General features: G+C 47.5%; 3 protein-coding genes across 4 annotated transcripts in view; 1 reads left to right on the forward strand and 2 right to left on the reverse strand.

Moving 5' to 3' along the window:
* Positions 1-25,578, reverse strand: part of LOC146857878 (uncharacterized) — a 1,488,219-nt gene that overhangs the window by 1,031,983 nt on the left and 430,658 nt on the right. The gene's annotated exons all lie outside the window — the stretch shown is intronic.
* Positions 1-25,578, forward strand: part of LOC146857880 (uncharacterized) — a 165,960-nt gene that overhangs the window by 42,888 nt on the left and 97,494 nt on the right. The window lies entirely within an intron of this gene.
* On the reverse strand, positions 23,473-24,582 carry LOC146857881 (uncharacterized). Its single transcript, XM_085646754.1, has one exon. The coding sequence runs from the start codon at positions 24,580-24,582 to the stop codon at positions 23,473-23,475; it is 1,110 nt and encodes a 369-aa protein (XP_085502880.1).

The raw sequence follows: 25,578 nt of genomic DNA on the forward strand, positions 1-25,578 counted from the left end.
GTGATTTCAGGTTGCGGACATCGGAGCCGGGTTTCAGTCCCCTGACACAAGAGCAGACCCTTTGAGGTGAGAAGACAAGCTCTGATGCGACAACTTCAGGGCCGGCTTTAGGGAGGAGCAGACAGGTGCGGCCGCACTGGACGCTGGCCTGGGGAGGGGGGCGCTGGCCTCAGGGGGGGCACTTAGCAATAACCTTTGATTTAAAAACACCTTCGGCAGAGTTCCTTGTGCATCCATCTTTCAGGCATCAATACAAATGTCAAGATAACTCATATTAAAGGTGCCCGTTAGAGAGAGATGGAGTTTTGAAAAGTGGCATAAAAGTAGTGCAGAGGGTTAATATGCCTGCGGCAAAGAACAGGTTCCAAGCAGGTCACACATCTATATTTGTATGAATAGCTAAGTGGATTACTGCTTTTTTTACAGAGATCTTTTTAGGTAAGATACATCCCTAATATAGAACAGTGACTTCTATGAACTGTCATCAAAGAGCTGCATGCAAACTGCATAAAATAGTTAGGACGTTATGTTTTTCCCCCAGTCTTTCATTTTCAATTCCTAATATTACTCAAAAGGGTTCAGTTGGGTTCATATGCATTCTTATTGGTAAAGCCGCCCTTTAAAACAAATGGAATGTGAGCGAGAGAGGGGCTGTGAAGAGATATGGGGCCCTTTTACCCGGTGCTAGTCGTGAAATCCGAGGAGGAGGTCATTGGGGGAGGGGGTTGCCAATCCTGATTGTCGCACAGGGTGGCACCAGCGCTAAAGCCGGTCCTGGTCACCTTAGTGACTTTGTGAGGGCCACACTAAATAACAAATAACTGAGATCTTAGCATACAGCAATGTGAATCGAACAGCATTTGAACTTATTAATGTCTCCATCTGGCAACATTGAAAAACAAAATGGACTCTCGTGACCCGACCCTTCTTGCCAGCGAAAGAATCATGAACTAGTGAAAGTGCAGAGTGTAAGAGAACAGCTATTCATTGATCTATTTAGGTGAGAAGAGTTAATAGCAGCTGGTAACCTATGCGAGCCACTGCGTGTGTACCATGTGTACCAGTGGAAGAAATAGCCAGTCAATGACACAAATGTTTTAATAGTACAGTGTTATAAAGATTTGCTTCCTACTTTTTTTAGGGCTACCCTTATCATTGAGACCAAACAAAAAGCCTTGAAATGGCTGAAGAGCAGGCCATGAACGGAGGCTCTCTCAAGCTGCTATAGCGAGCCATTTCCATTCAGGGATTGGACAGCACCCAAGAGAGCAACGCTGAAACGTCCTATGGAAATGCAGCTGGTTGTACAAAGCCTAAAATAAATCAATTCGTTGAGCGGGGGGTCCCTTAGGGGAGAGTAGTCCCTGGGTCATGCCTAATCTCAACGAGACTTCCTTTACAGGTGAACATTTCCAGCTGTTTATTACATCTGGTCCAGCCCGATATGATTTGCTTTTGCTCCCTGAAGTTTCCTTGTATTGTGTTTTCTGATTTTTGCATTTGGGTGTGTTAGAATAGCTCTTGATCCCAGGAGCCACCCGAACACCCCACCAGTGAGCCTCAGTGACTCTACTGGTGTCTGCTGGGATGAAGTGGGTAAAGGGGCTCCCTATCCATTTGGTCTCGAGAGAGTCCATGCTGGGTGTTGTTTGGTAGAAGCACCCATGGAATCAGGCCTTGTGGCCTCTATATTAAAGCCTTAGAGGCAGCCTGGAATATACATCTCTAGCCCCAGTGAGGAAGAAAAATCAATCACATTGCTTTAACTTCGATTGACAGTGGTCTACTGGCCCTATTGCCAGTGATGGAGTGTAAAAGCTAGAGCTGCTCCACACTGGGGGCATGCTTATAGACCATATACCATTCATACATTGATAACTGTTAGAAAATGGGTTGTTGATTGAATGGGATGCAAGCCCTGGTCAAGCAGCAACCACAATTTTAGTCTGGGTAAGGCACAAGGAAACCCCAAATTAACCTCTGCTCTGGTACAGAGCAGTACATTTAGAGGCAATGTGTAAAGTATTTGTTCAACACTTTAAATAGTAAAACAGTGAAAACACCACACAAAGATCTCACACCAGGCTAGAAAAATAAAGCTCAATTTATTAAATCAAATAAGACCAAAATGAAAAAAATCTAATTAGTAGAAGCAGAGATATTGAATGTTAAAGTTTTTAAAGCAATAGTGTTAAATGGTAGCGGCAGTTGTAGTCGATAACCTTTCAAGTATTGCCCGGCGGTAATCGCCTCTTATACCATTCGAAAATTAACCAACAAAGAGGCAGGCGCCGGAGACTGGAAGGCAGGAAACAAAGTTTTATTCCGTCGGAGTAGAACACATCAGATCAGACAGCAAGGTATCGTCACGAGGTGCCTTGCCCACATCGCTGAGGCCTGGCCTCTTATACACAGGTTTATTGCTTTATTACAGGTTTATCATACATGGCACATTCTTGAGATCGCTTTGATACATGAAAGAACATCCTCAGAATCCCCGGCTCAGATCCGCTCCCACACATAGCTACAGTAGAAGTTCCCACCCCACCCACAGTAGGAGATGGCTATCACACAGCTGGACATTCCGCCAATTCCCGGGGGTGTGTGCGACTGGTCGGGTCTCAGGGGGTGGGGGGCCTTGATCTACCGTAATCCCTTTGATGTGGGGTGTTTCCCTTACAGTAGGGGCAATAAACTGCATCCGCAGGGCTAGGTGATGGCCTGGGATCGGTTCGAACAATCGGGCGCAGAGGAAGGGGGTTATCAAAGGGATGTATGACTATGTATGGGATGAAAGAAGGTGTCCGTCAGGCGTGGGATGTGGTTCCATGGCAGGGTCGCGCAGAAGGAGAGGTTTTATGGCCCATGTATGAGAGAGCGGGGGTGGCCAGCGCGCGGGGGGATGTTCGCAGCGCCTGAGGGACGCGCTGGTGATCGGCAATGAGCAGGGAGAGAGGCCATGGTGCCTAAAAATGGCTTGCCGTGTGTTTTTGCGTGCAGTGCTGGGGAAGAGGCAAGATGGCGCAGATAATCTTCAGTTATGAATTACATTTCGACAGTCCTCCCTTTTAACATATCTCGCCAGCTTGTTAGTTCGGATCTATCCCCATAATATTACGTACTTCTACCTCATACAGAGCTTTCATACGTTCGGCTTCAAAGTCCAGAGTCTTAGGGCAGATACAGTTTGCAAAAAGTGAACACAGAGGTGGCAAGCACTGAATCCCCAGACAGCACCCACACAGTATCACAATTGGCATCATGATAAATGTAAACAACCTCCACCCCCAACTTTTAATAGTGTCCCAAAACCAACTCATAAGCGACCATCCTTCTTGCTCCTGATGAACCTCTGCGGAAAGTCTGTGGAGGTGTTCGATCGCCTTGTAGACTGAGGGTGAGTTATCCGGTACGTAGGTACAACAGCTGGACCCAATGATGCGGCATGCTCCTCCACGATCAGCCAGAACCACATCTAGAACGAGGCGGTTCTGAAGAGCCACCAGGCGGACGGCCTGAAGCTCAGCGGTGTTGTTGGTGAGGATGCCGGCTGTAATGTTCATTGTGGTTTCGACTGCCTGGGTTAGGTGCCGGATGGCACGGCTGTTTGCCATTGGACCCCACAGTGGAACAAGTCCCTTATCTGCATCCATGAACTGTGCTCCAGTGGAGTCGGCTTGTACAATGTCCTTTGCACGTTTCTGCCGGTGATGGTTTGCTGGAGCCACATATGTTGGAGGAAGGATAAAAGCGATGTAGCAGGTGCCTCCCCAACTTTTCGGAAGCCAGGTGTAGGCCTTAGTACCACAGACGAAGTACATGTTTGGGGAGGTAACAAAGGAGGGTGGGTCAGCTGAGTCCAATGTTTGGGTGATGAGACAGGAACTGAGGCCTACCGGCTGTGTTCCTAGGCCTTCGAGGCACACCAGACCTGTGATGTTGACGACGGATAGGGCCACTGTTAGGGTGGCGGCCGTTCGTTTCCGGAGGTAAGAGAAGGTGGGTCTGGCTGGGTTGTTGAACACCTGCATTTCAACTCGTTCCTTGGCAGGGATGTCCATATGGAAAGAGGTGTTTGATCTCAGAGGACAGAAGGGAGCAGAAGTTTTTCCAGTCTTGTTCAGCCAGAACCCATGGTAGAAGTGTGATACAGTTTTGCCGGAAGTGGCATTGTCCTTATAGCTTTCTTGCAGGAGGATTAGCCACGCGAGGCAGGAGCCATGGACAGAGAAAGGTGAAGGGATGAAAGGGATAGAATGTCCAGTGGCATGTGGTAGCAATCCACAGATCCAGCAGTTAGTGGCATTGGCGGCAAGGTTGTGTTGGTGGAGCAGTTGCACAAAAGAGTTATTCCAGAACTCCTTACGTCTTTCTCGGAGTTGGGGTGAAAGTGAAATCAGATGGTGTTCTTTCATGGTGGTCGGTTGGGCAGTGGTCAGCAATGTCTTATGAGCGGGTGCGTTTTCTTCCAGGATCCAGAAAGTGACCATGAGAAGGAGGCAAAGGAGAAGGGTAACAAAAAGTGCAATGGTCTTTAAACTGTGCATTTTGTCGGTCTTTGGATTTTCGTAGTGGATCTTCGGACGTCCGGTTGCTTCCATCATCTTCATGTAGGGTGCTTCCATCACCTTCAAGGGACTCGGTAGCAGGCAGAACCACAGACTTTGTTTAGTTTCTCTCCTGGAGGCCTTTGAGGTGACTAGGCAACCGCTCTGAGATTTCAACTTAGTTTGTGGTCTGCTTCGCCGAAGTTCCCTCCTTTCGTCGTAGGTTATACCCTTCTTTGGATGGCACAGTGGGATCGGGATATTCAGTCAATTCAAGTGTCTCTGTATTCGGGCAGCAGCTCAGGGATGGTCGGTCTTTGTCCAGAAGTTCCTCTTGGGCGGTGATGTTGTCGGTGGTCGTCAGGGTCGATGATACCTTCTTGCAGTGGTGTGCATGCAGCCAATTACGTTTCCCCTCCACTCGAAGAGCTGTTCGGGTGGTGATCAGGACTTGCAGGGGGCCCGTCCACCGGGGCTCCAGACTCTTGGTGCGCTGGAAGTTGCGCACTAGGACATAATCTCCGGGTTGGATATAGTGTCCGGGGCCCCTGGAAGCATCGGGAATGGCTTGCAGCACCTGCTGATGGATAACAGACAACGTTTTAGTTAGGTTGTACAGATAGTCAGACATGAGGACGTCCGGGACGTCGTGAATGGATATTGGTTTTGGTGCGGTCCAAAGGTTCATGGGCCGCCCGAAGACGACCTCGTAGGGGGTTAAGTGGTGTTTGGTGGGGGTGGAACGCATTGATAGCAATGCTAGCGGGAGAGCGTCTGGCCATTTCAGTCCTGTGGTGGCAACTATTTTGGCTATTTTGAGCTTCAATGTGGCATTATGTCGCTCAACCAAGCCTGCAGATTGGGGATGGAAGACCGCATGGAACTTTTGTTTTACACCCAACCCCTTTAAGATGAGTTGGATAACTTCGGCTACAAAGTGGGGGCCGTTGTCGCTCCACAAAATTCGACAGAGGCCGTAACGGGGGAAGAATTCTTTCAGCAATACCTTTGCGGTAGTCATAGCAGTGTTGTCGCGGGTCGGGTAGACTTCTACCCACTTGCTGAAAGCACACACAACGACAAGCGCGAACTTCAAGCTTTGGCACCTTTCTAACTGGATGTAGTCCATCTGTAGGACCTCAAAGGGATGATTAGGAACCCCAAACCCTCCCCGGGGTACAGCAGTTCCTTTACCAGGGTTGTGTTGGAGGCATACCAGGCATTGTTGGACCAGACGTTTGGCTGAGTCTGGGATCTTGTCGTTGTGCCAAACCTTGGAGATGAGTTCGATCATGGGGGCAGGCCCTATGTGCGCGGGGGAGTGTGTCATGGTCAGCATGGGAATCAGGAATGAGTCAGGTAGCAACCATTTGTTCGTGTCTTTAGTTCGCCAGCAACCGTCATCGTCCTTCAATCCCACCCATGCCCACTCAATCAATTCGTGTGGTGAGCTGGCTAATTGGATGTCCCTAATCGTTTCCCTAGCATCCTTCCATTTCTCAGTTTGTGACCTGGTCACGTACATGCGGGTCGTGGATCTATTCTCGGCTGTGGTTCGGGCAGTAATGTCAGCTAGAGCATTTCCCTGTCCTATAATGTCTGTCACCTTCTTGTGTGCCTGGCATTTGATCACAGCCAGCCGTGTGGGGAGGAGGACTGCTTCGGTCAAAGCGGAGACTAGATCTCCATGTAGGATGGGCGTGCCATGAGAGGTCAAGAATCCCCTCTCCTTCCATAGGAGCCCAAAGTGGTGAACTACCCCGAAGGCGTACTGACTGTCTGTGTAAATGTTTGCAGTTGTCCCTGCTGCTAGGATGCATGCTCCTGTGAGAGCATTCAGTTCAGCCGCCTGTGCGGATCGCTGTGTGATGCGGGCTGTCTCAACAACTGTTCGGGCTGTGGTGACTGCATAGGCGGCTGAGGTGGTGCCATCGGGGAGCTTGATGCATGAGCTATCTACCCACAGTTCTCCGTCAGGGTACGGGAAGGCAGTATCTCGGAGGTCAACCCTACTCTTAGTCTGTTCGTCAGTGAGGGTCACGCAGTCATGTATAGGGGACGCATTGGGGTCAGTGTCAGGGAGAGGTAGCAGAGTAGCTGGATTCAGAGTGGTGCATCGTTTCAATGTGATGTGGGGTGCAAGCAGAGTCAGTTCATAACCAGTCAGTCATGCGCTAGTCAGGTGTTGAGTCTTGGTCTGATTCAGGAGGGTGTCAACCGCATGGGGTACTAACCCAGTGAGGGGGTTCGAGAGCACGATCCCCTCACTTTGCCAGATAGAGACAGCAGCGGCGGCTACTGCTCGAAGGCAGGCGGGCAAAGCTCTGGCTACAGGGTCAAGAGTGGCTGAGAAGTAGGCACAAGGGCGTTGCTTGGGACCTATGGACTGGGTTAGAACAGACAACGCGCATCCCTCCCTTTCGTGGGTGAAGAGGGAAAAAGGTTTAGTGTAGTCTGGGGTTCCTAGGACTGGTGCTGAGCAAAGGGCATCTCGTAATTCTTTGAAGGAGGATTGGCATTCGGGTGTCCAGGGGAGGGGGAAGGGGACATCTTTAGCCAACAGGGAAAGCAGAGGTTTTACAATAAGACTGAAGTTTGGCAACCACTGTCGACAGAAGGAGGTGAGGCCTACCAGAGACCGCACTTGCTTCTGAGTTTTGGGAACAGGGGTTTCTGGGATGGTCTGAATTCGGTCAGGTGTAAGCTTCCTCCCATCTTTGGATAGGAGGTGGCCTAGGTATGTCACTTGGGATTGGCAGAATTGCAACTTCTTCCTGGAGACCTTGTGACCGTTCTCCGCGAGGAAGTGGAGGAGGTGGATGGTGGCTGTGACCGCGAGTGGAGTGGTGTCGGCCGCCAGAAGAATGTCATCGACGTACTGTATTAACACCACTCCATCTGGTAGTTGGACTGCATCTAGTTGTCTCTTGAGGGTTTGGCTATAAATGCTGGGGCTCTCAGTGTAGCCTTGGGGTGCCCTACAGAATCTGTATGAACGGGCTTTTAAGGTGAAGCCGAACAGGTAGCGGCTGTCTGGGTGGATGGGGATGGAAAAGAATGCGTTCTTGAGATCAATAACGGTAAAGGTGGTGGCAGTGGACGGAATCAGGGTGAGGATGGTGGTGATGTCCGAGACCACGGGGTACTGAGGTATGACTACTTTGTTAACTTCTCGCAAGTCAACAATGAAGCGGTAAGCTTTCTCATCTCCCTCGCCTTGCTTCTTTACAATGGGTAGGATAGGGCTGTTGCAAACATTACTGACTACTTCTTCTACCACTCCTGCATCGACTAGGGACTGGATGATTTCCACCAATGCCTTCTCGCCCTCGGGCGATATCCGATACTGGGGAAGTTTTGGGAGCACCGCGTCCGGTCGGAAAGTTATGTGTACGGGGTCGATCACCATGCGTCCTACGTCCGAGTCGGTTTTTGCCCACAGGTGTGAGGGTAACGTGTCGAGTAGGGACAAGTCAGCATTGGTTATGGAGAACATACGTCGTGTGAGACAAGACCTGAACAGATCCGGGTTATCGTGCAGGATGACTCGCACTCCGTCTGGGGAACATCTGATGGTAGCTCGGAAATGTTTTAGCAAATCAAGTCCCATAATAGCATCGGGGGTGTTGGAGGAGAGCAGGAATGTTGTGTCAGTGGTGTTATCTTCTAAGTCAAAGGAGATTGGTGCTGACAAGGGGTTAGTGGAGGGCGTTCCATCAAAGCCTATTAGGTTACGTGTGAGCCAGACAAGGGTGACCTAGGAATCAGTCGTTTAGATAACGCACTACGTGTCGCCCCAGTATCTACCAGAAATGGAGACTTTGTGCCCAAGACCTTAGCAGTGACGTAAGGACCTTGCTGGTCAACACGGCGTTCGACTGGATCCCTCCCTTGCCCCTGGCGGTCCTATACAAAGTCATGGGTGTTTTCGTAGTCGGACTGCTGGCACTGGTTCTGTCGGGGGCGATCAAAGGTGTTTGGTCTGCCTGGCCTGTCATTGGTGGCGTCGTTCGTGTACCCTCGTCCCTGTCCTCTACTTCTGGGGTCATATGCTATGTCTCTGGTGTCTCTATTTTTGTTCATTTCCAGAAGGACCGGGCACTGGGATTTCCAGTGTCCGAACCCTCTACAGAACGCACATTGGTTCCCGTCTAAGTCTCTCCGTCCAGTGTAGGGTGCAGGTGTATGGTCTCTAGGGGGTAGCTTTCTGGGGGCGGTTGGTTGGTAATTTCCTTTAGAGGGCTCCCTTCCTATGGTCACCCCTTGCAACTGTGCTATCATTACCCTCTCCTTCAGTTCCTTTTTCTTTCTCTCGGACGCCCTATCGTTCTCATTCTTTTGATGTTCGTAGTATTGGGCCATCTGGAGGATAGCTGCGGGTTTGGAGGCTGCCCAACTACTCTCGCTGGTCTGTAGCTTCTGGGAGACTTCTTGCGACCGACCCTTCACATAATTCTGGACAAAGAGGTGATGTCCGGTTGCAGTGGTCATGTCCTGGCCACTATAATCGGAAAACACTGTCTCGAATCGAGAGAAGTATTCAGACACATCCTCCTGGGGTTTCTGGCGACAAGCCGTCACTATTGACCAGTCTACCTTTCTTTCTGGGATTAGAGTCTTCAATTTCTGTACAATCTTGTCTGGGAGTTCCAATATGGCTTTTAGGGGTTTTTGTCCAGGATCTCGCTGCTTATCTATGGTATCGAGTTGTACCCAGGTATATCCGAACGGCTCAGCGTGGTCGACTTTCCGGATTTGCTTCCACACATCAGCCGGCAGACATAACCCGAAGAACAAATCGATATCCGCTAAGGTCATTATGGTTGAACCTAAGGCCGTACCTAGTTCGGTGTAGAAGGCCGTCGGGTTCTTTCTTAAGTCGGGTAGGGTTTTTCTAAAGGTCAAGATGTCTTGTCGGTCCCATGGCTGGTAGACCCAGTTATATACAACCCTTCCCTTCGCATCTTGGTGGTTGATGTCGTCGTGTGTTCCCTGACCTCGTGGGGGGACCCAGTAGGGAGCGGCTTCTTTGATGGGCATCATGGTATCAGCCTTTCCTGCCTGGGGTTCAGTCGCTATGGGGGTCTCTGCTTTGGTTGTCTGTCTGTGTTCTTTAAGATGCCGGAAGACTTCGAGTGTACAAGTGAAGAGGTCCGTCACATCGCCCTCTCCCTCCTCCCCAATGTCTACCTTCCTATACAAGGTCGCTAAGCCTTCGGGACCTCTATCTTGGTACCTATCCTCGTAGGCATTAAGGGTGTGATAACAAAGTCGTACGACAAAGTGTCGTCTGCGGTTGTCGGCATACGAGTTATACATGTCTGTTACATATTCCTCACTTTCTTCTCGTTCTACTAGTGTCCTTACTACCTTATCGATTCCGGCTCGTTCATCCTTTGTTAGTCGATTCATTCTGGCGGAATCTTTCTTTCTCATCTCAGGGTCATCTAACGTTATTGCTAACGTGGTGTTCAGTACAAGAGGCTCGGCCGGCGCGGAGGCCGTGAGGACCGAGGCCCTGGTACTGCTTTCACTTACGTTTGGGGGTTGCGGGTGTTGTACTACAGGTTGGGAGGGAGCGTATGGAGGGGGCATGTAGATGATCGGGGGACCTAATAGCAATTCGTCATACGCTCGTTGCTTGGAAGGTAACTCAGGGTAGAGCGTAGAGGAGGTCCTAACAGGGCACTGGCCTGATGTTTCAGACTCTTGTTTTAGTTTAGCTTCTTTTCTCTCCTTTATCTCTTCCTCTAACTTTTTAGCGGCAAGGTGAGCTGCCTTTCGTAGTTCTTTTTCTGCCTTTACTTCTTCTCTCTTTTTCCGTTGCGTTGCTTCTTTGCGCCACATGCCGATACTATCGAGCATAGTGGGCGTCGTTTTGTTGCTACGTAGAGCTATTTCTAGCGTTTCTATTTTATGGTCATCAAAGGATCCCATCAGTGGCCACTGACTTTCGGAGTCCTTCTTTGTATATTTATGCCATAGTTTGCTATAAGCTACAGCGACTAGTCCATATTTAGTAAACATGTCCTTATTAGGGGTGCCTTCCAGTGGAGCCGGATGGTTCACCTCTAATAAGCGGTCCGGGCAGAACCAACTACCAATCAGTGGGGAGAAGATAGGCATGACGGGTTACAACGGGGACAAAAGTCTGCACTACCTATCTTTTCACTGCTTGCAAAGACTAGACAGAATATTTCTATTCTACGTTATTTGCAAACCGAGAATATCTCAAGAAGTACTATTCTTCAAAACAATCAATATTCGGACAATCAATCAGTGGGGAGGAAAATAGGCACGACAGATTACAATGGGGGACAAAAGTCCGCGTTACCTACCCTTCACTATCTGCAAAGGGAGAGAGAGTATTTCTACTCTTCCCCGTTTGTAGGCAGCGAAGACCTCAAAAAGAGCAATCAATGAGCAATACTAGTATTTTCAATCAATCAATCAATCGTTTCGCAATTCGTCGTGTTACACGACCTTACCCGGACCGCATGGACAGTTTCCCGTCTTCCACCTCCAGCGCCCGATCGTCCTCTACTCTCCGTATTTGCCACGGCACTCCTGATGGTTCCCAGTCAGGACCGTAGATCACTCGAGAGAGGTCTGCTCGGAACCAGTGAAGTTCGGATGATCGGCTGCCAGACGAGGGTCTATCAGGCAGGAGCTCTCCCGATTGCTGCAGTCGTTCACTCTGTCGTCGGGACCTCTCCCACTGGATCCACGTGTCGCTGATGGGCCCCATGTTGGGCGCCAATTGTTAAATGGTAGCGGCAGTTGCAGTCGATAACCTTTCAAGTATTGCCCGGCGGTAATCGCCTCTTATACCATTCGAAAATTAACCAACAAAGAGGCAGGCGCCGGAGACTGGAAGGCAGGAAACAAAGTTTTATTCCGTCGGAGTAGAACACATCAGACAGCAAGGTATCGTCACGAGGTGCCTTGCCCACATCGCTGAGGCCTGGCCTCTTATACACACTTTATTGCTTTATTACAGGTTTATCATACATGGCACATTCTTGAGATCGCTTTGATACATGAAAGAACATCCTCAGAATCCCCGGCTCAGATCCGCTCCCACACATAGCTACAGTAGAAGTTCCCACCCCACCCACAGTAGGAGATGGCTATCACACAGCTGGACATTCCGCCAATTCCCGGGGGTGTGTGCGACTGGTCGGGTCTCAGGGGGTGGGGGGCCTTGATCTACCGTAATCCCTTTGATGTGGGGTGTTTCCCTTACAGTAGGGGCAATAAACTGCATCCGCAGGGCTAGGTGATGGCCTGGGATCGGTTCGAACAATCGGGCGCAGAGGAAGGGGGTTATCAAAGGGATGTATGACTATGTATGGGATGAAAGAAGGTGTCGGTCAGGCGTGGGATGTGGTTCCATGGCAGGGTCGCGCAGAAGGAGAGGTTTTATGGCCCATGTATGAGAGAGCGGGGGTGGCCAGCGCGCGGGGGGATGTTCGCAGTGCCTGAGGGACGCGCTGGTGATCGGCAATGAGCAGGGAGAGAGGGAGAGAGGCCATGGTGCCTAAAAATGGCTGCCGTGTGTGTTTGCGTGCGGTGCTGGGGAAGAGGCAAGATGGCGCAGATAATGTTCAGTTATGAATTACATTTCGACAATAGCGTCAAAAGGCATAAAGCGCCAACTGTGGATATCTGATCGCACCAGCTCGAACTGAGTAACAAGTTCAGGCCAACTGCGATGGAGCATGGGCCGGCTACAGGAACCCAGTTAGGCCCGCTGCACAGAGTACCTTTAAATCCTGGTTTGCAGAGCGTTGCATGGATCTGCATCAAAGATGGGCAATGCAGCCAAAGCGTTGTGTTGGTTCTGAGATGTGGCGAGGCTGTGATGTGAGGTCCTGTTGCACCAATGTTCGAGGATCCCGTTAATGGGCTTGCGATGCAGAGTCTGGTGTCAAGGGTGCGGCACGCAGTCAGGGAGATGGGTCGGTTCTTAAGAGTGGTGAGCCTGCAATGCTGAGTCCAGCATCGTATGAGGAATGCGGGGCCTGCACCAATGATGCATTCGACAGTGGTGGTTCCAAAGATGATGCAGACTGCATTGGCTATGCAGGCCTTTGCGATGGGTACAATCCATGTAGAAGCGGCAATGCGTCAGTTCTGCTCGGAGTTGCACTGCGCAGCAGAGGAGATGTGACATTTGGCCCACTTCCAAGGGTTCAGGACTGGGGTGGCACCACTTAGCAAGGTAGACTCACAGATGGCAGGTGCAAGGTTTTTGGAAGCCTATGTCACTGAGGCTTTAGATCAGGAGGTTAGCCAACTAGCCCTTGGAGTCACTCTGGGTTCTGGGCTCAAGAGAGGCAGGTCCAGTCCTTCTTACCCAGGCAATAGGACAGCAGGCAGCAGGACAGCACAGCGAAGTAGAAGTCCAGACGAGTGCAGTTGATCAGAGTGGCAGTCCTTCAGCAGCACAGCAGGCAGAGTATCCACAGGTCCAGAAGTGTACTAAAGTGGTGGTGTCTGACCCCCTTCTTTTAAACACAGTTGTGTCTGAGGTGGGGAGAAGCTTCTAGAGGCGTGCCTTTAAACTGCACAGATGCCCCACCTTCCGTGCCCTGTCTCCAGGCTAACTACAGGGGGTATGCAGCCCCTTGTGTGGGGACAGGACACAGCTTATTCAGGTGTAAGTGAGGATGGGCCCAGCTCCTTCCTCCCCTCTTGATAGTGATGGCCCAGCCAGTCATACCTAAGATCCCATTGTGTGTGGCTGTCTAGGAGAAATACAGAAAGCCCAACTGCCAACTACACCCAGTCATGTGACCAGAGACAGACTGCGCACACCAAATGGCCAAGGCAAGAAAATACCAACTTTCTAAAAGTGGCATTTTCAGAATTGCAATTTAAAATCTGACTTTGCCATAAGTTAGGATTTTAAAGTGGGACTCAAGAGACACCAAACATGAACTAGCTATTGCTTTCCATTTGGGAATTACACTTATAAAATGTAATAAGGAAATTCTAATCCAATAGGAGAGATAGGCCTTGCAGTAGTGAAAAATGAATGAAAGAGTTTCTCACTACCAGCACATGGAAAACTTAAAAGTACATGCCCAACTTTTTAAATAGACTGGACCCTGCCATTGGGGCTGTCTTGGGCCTACCTTAGGGCAGACATATGTATTTAAAAGGAAGGTTTGGGCCTGGCAATAGGTTTACTTTGCCAGGTTGACATGGCAAGTTGAAACCGCACAGATAGGCTCAGCAATGGCAGGCCTGAGACATGGTTAAAGGGCTACTTAAGTGGCACAATCAGTGCTGCAGGCCCAGCTGTAGCATTTAATTTTCAGGCCATCGGCACATATAGTGCACTTTACTAGGGAGGTATAAGGACATTAAATATGCCAATTGGGTATAGGCCAATGTTACCATGTTTTCAGGAGAGAGCATAAGCATCTTAGCACTGAATTTCAGTCATAAAGTGTGCATATGAGAAATGGGGTCTCTTGTTGTCAGAGGTATGCACCCTATACAAGTAGGGACCACCACTCTAATCAGGGTGCGTACGATACACACCCTTGGCGCAGCACAATCAGGCTTAACTAAAGAGGCAAATTGTAAAGTAGTTGGGCAACACTTAGTACAGCAAACCAGTGAAAACACCCCACAAAAATATCCAACACCTGGTTAGAAAAATAGAACTTCATTTTTGAAGCAAAACCAAAATGATCAAAATCCAAAAACTAGAACCAGAGTTATGAATTTGTAGAGATCAAATTGAAATCTAGTGCTTAAAAGTCAATAGTGCTTAGGGGTTACTTGAGGTTGCGCTGGACCGAGTCAAGTCTGAAAAGTCAAGCTGACTGCAATGGATCGTGGGGCAGATACAGAAGTCACGCAGGTCCTTCTAAAACAGTACCCTCATGGAGATCAAGAGTCGATGTCAAGGATAGGCTGCTAAGAGAGGAGGAGACGATGCGTCATCATCGATCTGGAGGATTGCAGGTGATGCGTTGGGTCACACAGTCTGGTCCTGCGTTGACATCGAGCTCTGGGCGGTGAAGACAATGTGTCGTCGTCGAGCCACACTGTCGGGTCCTACGTCATCATTGAGCTTTGGCAAAGAAAGCAATGCATTGTAGTCAAGCTGACTTGTTGATGCTGGGGAGTCCTCAGAGAGGCCATGTGTTGGCATCGAAGGCAAATGTGTCAGTTCCTTCCTGTGCAAAGTCAGGACTGTGTGGGTTTCTGCGAAAACAGCACAGGAAAACCCATTTCCAAGGGCCCATGACTGGATTGGCACCACTTGGCAGGGTAGGACTCACAGCTGTCAGAGTCCAGGTGCTGGTTGAAGAGTTGCAGGCAATCTCTAATGTCTCTGAGACCGCAAAAAATAGGAGGCAAGCAGTCAAGCCCTTTGAATCACTCTGGGTTCAAGTGGCAAAGAGAGAGGGCAGCAAACCAGAAAAGCAGTTCTCCCAGAGGTGCAGTCCCACAGAGTGAGAGTCGTTCAGCAGCACAGCAGTCCATCTTCCTGGCAGACTATTCACAGGTCCAGAAGTGTACCAATTTGTCCGGGTCACAGGCCCAGTTATTATACCCAGTGGTGCCTTTGAAGTGGGGGGAGACTTCAAAGAGGGGCTTTGAAATGTACACAGGTCCTCATTTTCCTACCCAGGGTCCAGACACACTACATGGGGATATATAGCTCTTTGTGTGGGGACAGGCACAGCCTATTCAGGTGCAAGTGTCAGCTCCACCCACTCATCTAGCTCAGGAAGGCCCACCAGCCTGGTGATGGGCCATCAGGATGTGAATGATACACCTTAGCTCCCTTTGTGTGTGACGGTCTAGAGGAAATGCACAAAGCCCAGCACTTAACCCAGACATGTATTGGAGGCAGGCAGAGGCACAAGGGGATTAAGGGCAGGCAGGGGCACAAAGGGATTAAGAGCAGGGATGGGCAGGGAACTCCACTCCACCAGCGGACCTTGCAAAGTTTTTGCCACTCTGCGCTCCAATTGGAGTGTGGAGTACAGCAAAAACTCCGGGTCCCGCTGCTACATAGCAGAGTCTGCCGGTGCCTGTCCAGGCCCACCCTTAGAATGCAGATTGCTTGTCCCACCATGGCAAGGCCTGTCCATCACCCGCCGGCCTCTCCCACTGAACTGCATTACTCTGCCCTGGAGCTGTAGATATATGACCCCCCTCTCTGTGCCACCCCACACAGTCTCCAAGACATCAGCATCTCTGGCCTCCATCACAAGCTCATTCAACTCTGGTTGTTGCTGCATTCCTCTGTGGACCCCGCACCGGCTCATACTAATTATGTTGGCTCAGAAGAACAAGATGGGTCTGAAGCCAGCAGAGTCCAGTGGGCACAGAGCACTGGGCACATCCCTAGGATGCACTACTCTACATGGCGTACTGTGAGAGTACTGACAGTCTCATCACTGATAGAGGAGAGCACATGTAGACAGTGTGATGCAGTGTGTCTTCACCAGTGGCAGAGGAACTTAGAGCAGCTCCTAGAAGGTGAAGTAGCACCTGCCTTCCAACCCCCCTTATTGGGCATCTCCTGAACATTGTGACAGCCAATGAGAGAGCATCTCACTAATGATGTTATAATGAAAAATACACAGTGCGAGAGGCGAGGTCACAGGGGGACACCCAGCACCAGGTGGTACTCCAATGAAGGTGATGGTTTCCTTGAGCCAGACCCCCCATTTCTCTCTCAGTTGGTAAGTTAGAGCCTGGCTGGCTGCACTTCACCAGTGAGGCAAATCATCTGGAGCTAGCTGACATGGCGAGAGGCAGGGGGTGTCTGTCCAGTAAAGTGCCCAACTGTGGTGTACCAGTAACCCCTTTGGAATAGAAATCTCCAGCTGAAATTCTGTACGTGCTTTGAGTAGGACAGTCAGATTTCTGCCCGCAGTATGGGCAAACGAAATGTGCATTCAAGGTGGGAGGATTGTCAGTGTTCACCTATCTCATCTCTCTAAGATGCAGAGAGAAGGATGCTCTGACGCATGTCCAGGGCGCAGAGCTCACACTTGGTTGCAGGGTGCATAGCATACAGGTAGTGTGGCTGGCCCTTCTGCGCTTGTCCATGCATTGGGTTTTTTACAGAGCATCCCAAACTGAACTAATCAATATTCCTATTGCTTAAGGTTTTCACTGTGCACAGAGGACCAATGCTTCTTCAAAGCACCAAGCCGTGTCTGCGTCCATGTGAAAGTTATAAGCAGTAGGTAAGGTATCTGTGCCACGGGAGGACCAGTGCATAACTCATACAGTGTTCCCTGCTAGAAATGTGCCCCTCAAAAACCACATCACTGGTTATAAATAATGTGGCTCCCATCATTAGCCCTGTGCTAGTTAGTAAAACCTCAAACATCTCAAATCATCCTTTGGCGAAAAGATAAACTAATCATTTTACAGCAGATAATAATGGAAAACACACACGTGTATATTTGCAGTTGGTTAAATATATCACTATGGACCGAGTGTTGGAATTTTCTTCTTACCCTACACTGAAGCTTCTGGATCTGCAGCCCAGACACTTCCCCTTTAAGGTTGCCAGGGCAAATGTTGTGAGTGAACGCGAGGCGCATTGACATCAATGCAGAGTGAGGGATTAGCAGATGAGGAAACTGTTTCTGGTCAAGGGGCCTTGCTAGCTGCTGAGAAGAGCCACCACCCAGTAGAGAAGGGACAAGGGCGGATGTATGACGTTGCAACGCATACTTTTACAACGCATGCACTTACAACACAATTTTTACAACGCAACATCCACTACAACGCATTCCATTACATCGCATGACACTACAACGCATTTTTAAAAACTACCTTTACAACGCATTCCATTACATCGCATACTACCTTTACAACGCATACCATTACAACGCATTATATTACATTGCATTTAAGGTAAGTGTTGGATAGTATAGGGGTAAAAATTACTATTCTCACTCCAGGGGGTGCAACAGTAGGGTAAGTGTTGGATAGTATAGGGGTAAAAATTACTATTCTAACTCCAGGGGGTGCAACAGTAGGGTAAGTGTTGGATAGTATAGGGGTAAAAAATACTATTCTAACTCCAGGGGGTGCAACAGTAGGGTAAGTGTTGGATAGTATAGGGGTCAAAATTACTATTCTAACTCCAGGGGGTGCAACAGTAGGGTAAGTGTTGGATAGTGTAGGGGTAAAAATTACTATTCTAACTCCAGGGGGTGCAACAGTAGGGTAAGTGTTGGATAGTATAGGGGTAAAAATTACTATTCTAACTCCAGGGGGTGCAACAGTAGGGTAAGTGTTGGATAGTGTAGGGGTAAAAATTACTATACTAACTCCAGGGGGTGCAACAGTATGGTAAGTGTTGGATAGTATAGGGGTAAAAATTACTATTCTAACTCCAGGGGGTGCAACAGTAGGGTAAGTGTTGGATAGTATAGGGGTAAAAATTACTATTCTAACTCCAGGGGGTGCAACAGTAGGGTAAGTGTTGGATAGTGTAGGGGTAAAATTTACTATTCTAACTCCAGGGGGTGCAACAGTAGGGTAAGTGTTGGATAGTGTAGGGGTAAAATTTACTATTCTAACTCCAGGGGGTGCATACTTACCTTAAATGCAATGTAATATTATGCGTTGTAATGGTATGCGTTGTAAAGGTAGTATGCGATGTAATGGAATGCGTTGTAAAGGTAGTTTATAAAAATGCGTTGTAGAGTCATGCGATGTAATGGAATGCGTTGTAGTGGATGTTGCGTTGTAAAAAATGTGTTGTAAGTGTAGTGCGTTGTAAAAGTTGCGTTGTAAAGGTTGTTCCCCGACAAGGGCCACCGTGAGCTAGCACTAGTACTGGTGAGTGAACCTATGATGAGTTTGTGTGAAGCCATAGTCCTTTCAGCCCGATCACTCAAGCTCCTCTGGGGAATTCATGTCATGGAAGGAGGAGGTTGTTTTTTGGTCCTAGGGCAGGGTGGTAGGGAACCCAGTGCTGGGGTAGCATTGCACATTGGTATTGATCAGCTTGACAAGGGTTTTCTAACTTGTCTTCTGTGCATAGTACACTCTGGATGTGCAGCACTTATGCGAACGCTGCATTCCTCCGTCTATGTGCACATATAAACACTATTGCTGGTGCACATACAAGTTACAACATATATATTGGGCGGAGTGGAACTCCGCGGAATTCCACTGGGTTTTTATGCAACTTCCTGGAATTCTGCATAGTGCAACTCAGCGATCTCTGACCACCCCTACTTAAGAGAAGAAAATGCCAATTTGTAGCATCTGTTTGCATAAGCATTGGTATTAACACAAATCTTCTGCAGTGTATTCAGGAAGTTTTGTACAATTTGTTTAATGATACTGATTATCGAGTTTACTTGCAAGTGATTGATGCTATATGTGGTTAAGTTTACCATTTTAGTATGAAATCCGTTATCTGAGCACGAAATAATATTTGTAACAGTGTTTGGCTGTTGAGCATTTGAATAGATACTGCAACTTCATTGAATCGCATAATACCGAGGTTATCACGCTTATATTTGCATACACCGATGATGCAATGTCTGCAATATTTTTCTTCATTTTAAATAGCCCGTGGTATTTATTTATCTGTCTGTTGTCAATGTCACCAGCATTCTGGAATCAGTTCGTAATTATATTGCTGCTGTTTTTCTTTTCATCTTTCAAGCTTTATTAACACTCTGATACTGTCTGGTTGCTATCTTCACATTCACCAGCACATTTTACTACTACAAGATGGCCGATCCCCTTATTTCAGCCTTCACAGTGGTCCCTCATTTTTGTTTATGACACTGGTTTCGGGTTGGCCTGTTCCGGTAGTCAAACCATTTAATCAGCGGTACGCTTTCAGTGCCCTCATGAGCACTTGGAAACATCGCGTCTATTAAACTGCAGCGTACTCCGGTAAATTTCTTTTTTTCAGAGTATGTGACAGTCAAGATTTTTATTTTTTCGTAAACATGCTCAACGCTTGTAGTCCTATTCTAGAGTCGCTTTTTTTGTTCTCTTTCGTTTTTCAGGAAACGACATAGTTAACAGCCATTCTCCTGCTTTTGCCGCTCACCACGGCATTTCAGGATCAGAGCCTTGGTTTTGTCGTACACAACGGCAATCTCGATTAAAGTCTTCAAGTGCGCGTGACTTCATAATTAATTGATCTGCACAGCGTTATATGTCGATAGGTGAGTTAGTCCAGCGTTAGCAGGCTGATAGTTAACTCACTGGAAACTTATTTACATCTCTCGTTTATTTCACATGCAGTTCTGGATATTTTAAACCGTCTGGCTTTCCAGATTGACATCCCCTCGCTCATTTTGAGGTAGAACAGGTTTTGTCACACAGTTTTCACGGTGTTGGAACAACTTTACACTAGGGTGACTCGTTGTTGTTTAACTTCCTGCGCATTCGCTTGTGTGGCTCCCCTCCCTCTCTTCGCTCTCTTAATCACTGGTTACTGGCCTATATTTCTTATTAATGCATCCTATATCGCAGAATCTTTAATTCCCCTTGTGGCACTAAGCCCCTCCTTTCTTTAACTCGTTTCTACGCTCATTTTTATGTTTACATCAGAATGACATGTATAATGAACACATTTATGTAATTCTTGATCGCAGATACCCCTTGAAGAAGGGTGATAGATTCACCCGAAATGCATTGGGAACGCATCTCAAGTTCAAGCTTCAATGTATTCTTTAACCCATGATTTGGATTGTTTTATACTGATTTGAAATCTTTTGAGCTCCTGGAAGTTTTGTGATTAAAACATCACTTCAGCATGAAAGAAGTTGTTTCTACTTTTGTTTATTCTGTCCATTTCAAGTGTAATTGAACAAATATTGTCTTCAATTGTGTACAGATTTCTTAAACTCTTCACCAGTAATGTCTACTATGTTTTATACTCATTCTTGAGTATTAATGGTAGTGCAATTCCTGTCTGGGTCATTTTTGCTCCAGTCTTCTCTTCAGCTTTCTAAAAGTGGCATTTTTAAAGTTGTAGTCTAAAATCGAACTCTACCATTAAATAGAATTTTATCATTACAAGTCCATAGGTACCAAACTACACCTGCTCAATCAGGAATTATACTTAATAGATGTATTAAGTAATACCCAATGTTAACCTAGGACAGGGGTACACCTCTCAGTAGTGAAATATGAATTTGAGAGTTTTTCACTACCAGGATATGTAAAACTAAAAAGTATATGCCCTGCCTTTTAATTACAAAGCACCCTGCCCTTGTTGCAGGGATTCTGCTTATACACAGAACTATGCGTAAAACCCCAGGACCTCAGTGAATTGTGGTGTACCAGAAACTCACCTCAGAACCCAGAACCCAGTATCCGGCTAGCATAAGTGTCCCATTCGTTATCCGAGATTTAGCTCGGCGATCCCAATGAAAAGACAACCCAGAACAAGCGACTCAGTGTACTCTCAGGAATGGTGGGAATCGGAAATACCTGTTCGTATATTATTCTCACATCAGTCCACAATGACTAATGACCACCGCGTGGTGGTCAGTAGGCTGCCCCGCAACAGCAGGTGCCCCCGCCTGCACATTGCGTGACACGTACTGTACCAAAGCCCTATGTACTGTAATAAGGGCAGCGTGCAGTACACGCAAATCAGCCACCGGCACCGTTAGGTAACAGGGATGAGGCGTATATCCGGCTAGTACCGGCCAAGTGGCCCCTGCAATTGACAAAGGCCCCATTCTCGGCGGTATAACCGCATGGGGAAGGGCGCCATTAAACCAAATAAGATGCTGCCAAGCAGAGATTGGTATTTCTTGTGTCCTATACGGTGTATAGTTCGCTGGCACGGCAGTGGCAGTGTAAGTATGAAAAGTGTTATCGTCCTCCCTCACCGCCGGAAGCGTCACCCAAGAGTAAAACAACTCGTAAGGATGAGCCGCATCGGCTCCTACCACAAAGATTACGTTCATACCAGTGTCCGGCACCCCATACTGCGTCAAATGATGTTTCAGAGCTGCCCGACTGTGCGCCGCTATTTCAGCCGCCATAAGGACAAGTTACACTCGAAGAAATTAGTAGCACTAGGGTTCAATAACCTTTTTAATGATCAAGCTTGAAAAAACCTATATCAACAGAAATAGGTAGGTCTAACTCCGTCAGACTTGTTATCCGGAAACAAGAACAAGGGTGTTGTGAACTAATATAAGCACTACTAAGGCGTTTCAACTCATAGACCAAACGTTAGGTGCGCCATGTTGCAGGGATTCTGCTTATACACAGAACTATGCGTAGAACCCCAGGACCTCAGTGAATTGTGGTGTACCAGAAACTCACCTTAGAACCCAGAACCCAGTATCCGGCTAGCATAAGTGTCCCATTCGTTATCCGAGATTTAGCTCGGCGATCCCAATGAAAAGACAACCCAGAACAAGCGACTCAGTGTACTCTCAGGAATGGTGGGAATCGGAAATACCTGTTCGTATATTATTCTCACATCAGTCCACAACAAAAATAAACAGAGACACGGTGAAAATAAAAAGAGTTTATTTTTATAGACCACGTGTCCTAAGATGCAGTACTTTGGCTAATACAAGCAGACAAATGATTATAATCAAAACCATCAGCATCGTTACAATACCATAGAATATAAAGGGAGTGATCATGTTATAAATGACAGTGGATACTACCACCTTCCCTTAACTAAGAAGCTAATATTATTATTATGCTAATAAAAGGTCTCTTAGGCTTGAACGGGGGACCCCATACCTCAAAGATCAGCTTAGTGAAATCACATCACAGGAACATCAGAAGTCTTCTCGCAGGAAGGCTCGTCTTCGGTCTGAATATTAAACATGATGTCTGCAATATTAAAAGCACCAACTTTCAGGTATTCGCAGCTGCCTGTGTGTTATGGCTAAATAGTGGGTCGATCAACCTGGAGTGGAAAACATGCATTGTCTAACGACCCAGACTGTTTGTTACACCATGTACAGACCAAGGTCGCTGCGCAGAGCTCGGGATGGTAACAACAGATTGCTCTCGTGTGAGGCAAAGTGCGAGTCAGCAGTTTGTTTAAACAATAACATGTAGATGCAGTGTCGTGCGCAAAAGCAGCAAGATGGCTTTCTAACATCTAACGTGGTTATGCTAACTTAACAATGTATGTACGTATTAAGGGATTCCTTACTACATGCCCCCTTGATCAAAGCACTAACCAGCAGGGAAGAAATGAGAGAACGCAGAGTTCAAATTCGACAGAGCAGAACAAGGCGTATTCAAATTGAAACCAACAATCAGTTCAGAGAAAGTTCGAAGCAAGAAAAACTAAAAGGAAGTAAAAAAAAACCTCAAAAAAGGGAAAGGAAAAAAATCGAAAAATGCTGTTTCAGCCAGCAATTCAAAGTCACAGGTAATGTTCAGGACATGGCAGAAAAAACAAAAAGGATGACTGTTCACTCAATCCATGAACGTGTATGCAGCATACGTAGCAACAGCTTCCAACAGAAAATCGTTGGCACGGCCACTAAAAGTTTCAGCCATCCAGTTAATCAAAGAAAAGGAACATACATGTGCTTCAATAAGCGGAGCCTCTAGCACCATCAGAGGGCAACCGACGTGTTCTTCCAAATAACTCATATCCAGGAAGTCATAGGCAGCCCTTGCGATGTCCCAATTACCCAGGATACCATGCGCCGCACCACAGGCCATAATCCGAACACCAGAACAGGCAAACTCGTGAGACACTAAGGGTCTCATCAGTCGATCATAATCCGGCACCGGAGACACCGTGTTGGTCAAGCACAAATCCAGAGGCCATACAAAGGGACAATCTAGGCAGTGAAAGACAGGTTGTACGCAGGTAAAGTAGGAATACCGGAAGGATAATCCATACGCCAGGCTCAAAGTCGCCAATGGCAGCGTACCATAATATTCAAGCATCCTGTCACTAAGAAGATGCAGACGGGGCAGGTTGCCGTGAGGCACAGAAAGTGCAGCCATTCCGCAGTATGAAAAGCAAAAGTAGCACACCCGCCACCAGCGCCAGAATCAGCGGGACACCGCCAAAGATGCTCGAAAAAATAGAATGAAAAAATGCCGGAATCACCCCAAAAACAGTTTGGAAGGAGGTCAAGAGGCCTGAGCCCACAAGTTTAAAAAAATGAGCCAGGCCAGTTGTTGACGAGGGATTGAAGATTGTTTGGATCAAAGCTCCAAAATGCAGGGGGAGGTCAGTATTCAAAAGCGCCTGCACCTCAGTGCGCGTATTTGCCACGTGAAGGACAAATGTTTCTCGGGAGGAAGTCAATGGCACCTCTTTCTGGGACAATAGAGCTCTTATTCTGCTCATCTTGTTGAACTCTGCTTTCAAGGTCGGAATCGAAGGCCAGATGGAAACATCCAGCCGCCCATGCGGGGGTGGAAATAGAACATTATTGCAGCAGACTACTCTCTGCGATACAGTTACTATATACGGGATTCCCACTAACATCCCGCAGCAAGCTTCATTATTTAAAATTAAATAACTACCGTTTGCCAGCAGCGTGAAAGACGGTGTAATCACTGGCCCCGGGACACCTTTTAGGACGCAGGCTAAATTTGGGGCGTGTACATTGCATGCACCGTGTAACTGAATGTGCCTACATACTACAGAATGATCAGGTGTCGAGGTACACTCCTCACCTTTCAGGTAAACCTCTGTACCGTCTCTTGTACATCTATACGTAAAAGGGAGAGACCAAACCTCATGCAGGAACGCGGTACCCAACTGTTCATATCTACCCAGGGCATAGTGTTTCATGCATGACGTAAACTTAAAAAGCGCGAAAGGGAGCGTGATCAACCCATGTACTAACCACACGGCTGAATTCAATTCCGCCACAGAGAAAGGTAACGGCTCCAACTTCTCAATGTGTAACAATGAATATGTAGCATCTTTCATGGACATGAACTGTTGCTTTACAGTAAGGTTAAAGGGAAGGAATAAGGATGTCGTATTCAGATAGTCCCAGGGGACCTTTCCTGCCTTTAACGTTTGTAATGTCCATGCAAACTGCATAACAGAACGCAACTGGTTTTGACCATGGTACAATACAGACATATCATCATGTACAATATCAACAATTGAAGAAACAATATTGTCTAATGTATAAATTCTGGAAGAAAGAGTGTTAATGCTGTTATCTATAACGGCCAAGACTTTTTCCATATTTGCCTGATCAATGGCCCTCAATCGTGAAGCAGCTTCAATTTGCGACAATTTCCATACTTCGTTGTAAATAGCATACGCCCACCTCTTGGATCTGCAACCCACAGGACCTTTAACAAAATCATTCAAATCTATTTTGTCATGTAATTTTGATAAATGAACTTTGACAGATGCCAAGGTGGAATGTCGCAGCCAGGATTGACATAATTTCCCTACAGAGTAGGTAGTTACTGTATGAGAGGACTCAAACCGAGGGTCAACGCGCTGCTGCGTATACCCCGGTTTCAGACCCAGAAAACGACGTTGACAGGTATCGGAACTGCTTTGCCAAATTAACCATCCTTCACTACTAAATTTCGAAATATTGAAAGATGTATTAGAAACTAATGACTGCAAAACAGGAAGGGACAGATCTGTTCGGTTATCCCAATTTGGGTAAGCGCCCAGATCCGGAACAGAGGGGAAATTCAAGTTTTTAGTAGTGGCCAATCCGAAACAGGTGGTCTGGAAGATGGTTGAATTTAAAAACAACATATGATTGGGAACAAGACAGGCACGATGTAAAGCTTCAGTTCCCTGAACCTGCCACGGTTTGGAACCCCAAACCGATTTAAGATCAACAGTAGCCTTCCACAGGTCATAACCTTTGATTGACAACTCATCCATAAAGGACTTAGAATATAGCAATTTTGTGTGTGTCAGTCTAACCTTTGAGACAGACTCAGGCATCACTTTAAAATAAAAGGATGCTGGGCTTGAAACACCGAAATCAGTAAAATAAGTATATTTATCAACCAATGTAGGTGAACTGCCTAAAGATGGTGTAGGGCAGTGTTCCCATTGGGT

This window comes from Triturus cristatus, chromosome 3_2 (assembly GCF_964204655.1).
Source record: "Triturus cristatus chromosome 3_2, aTriCri1.1, whole genome shotgun sequence".
In the NCBI taxonomy this organism is placed as follows: Eukaryota; Metazoa; Chordata; class Amphibia; order Caudata; family Salamandridae; genus Triturus; species Triturus cristatus.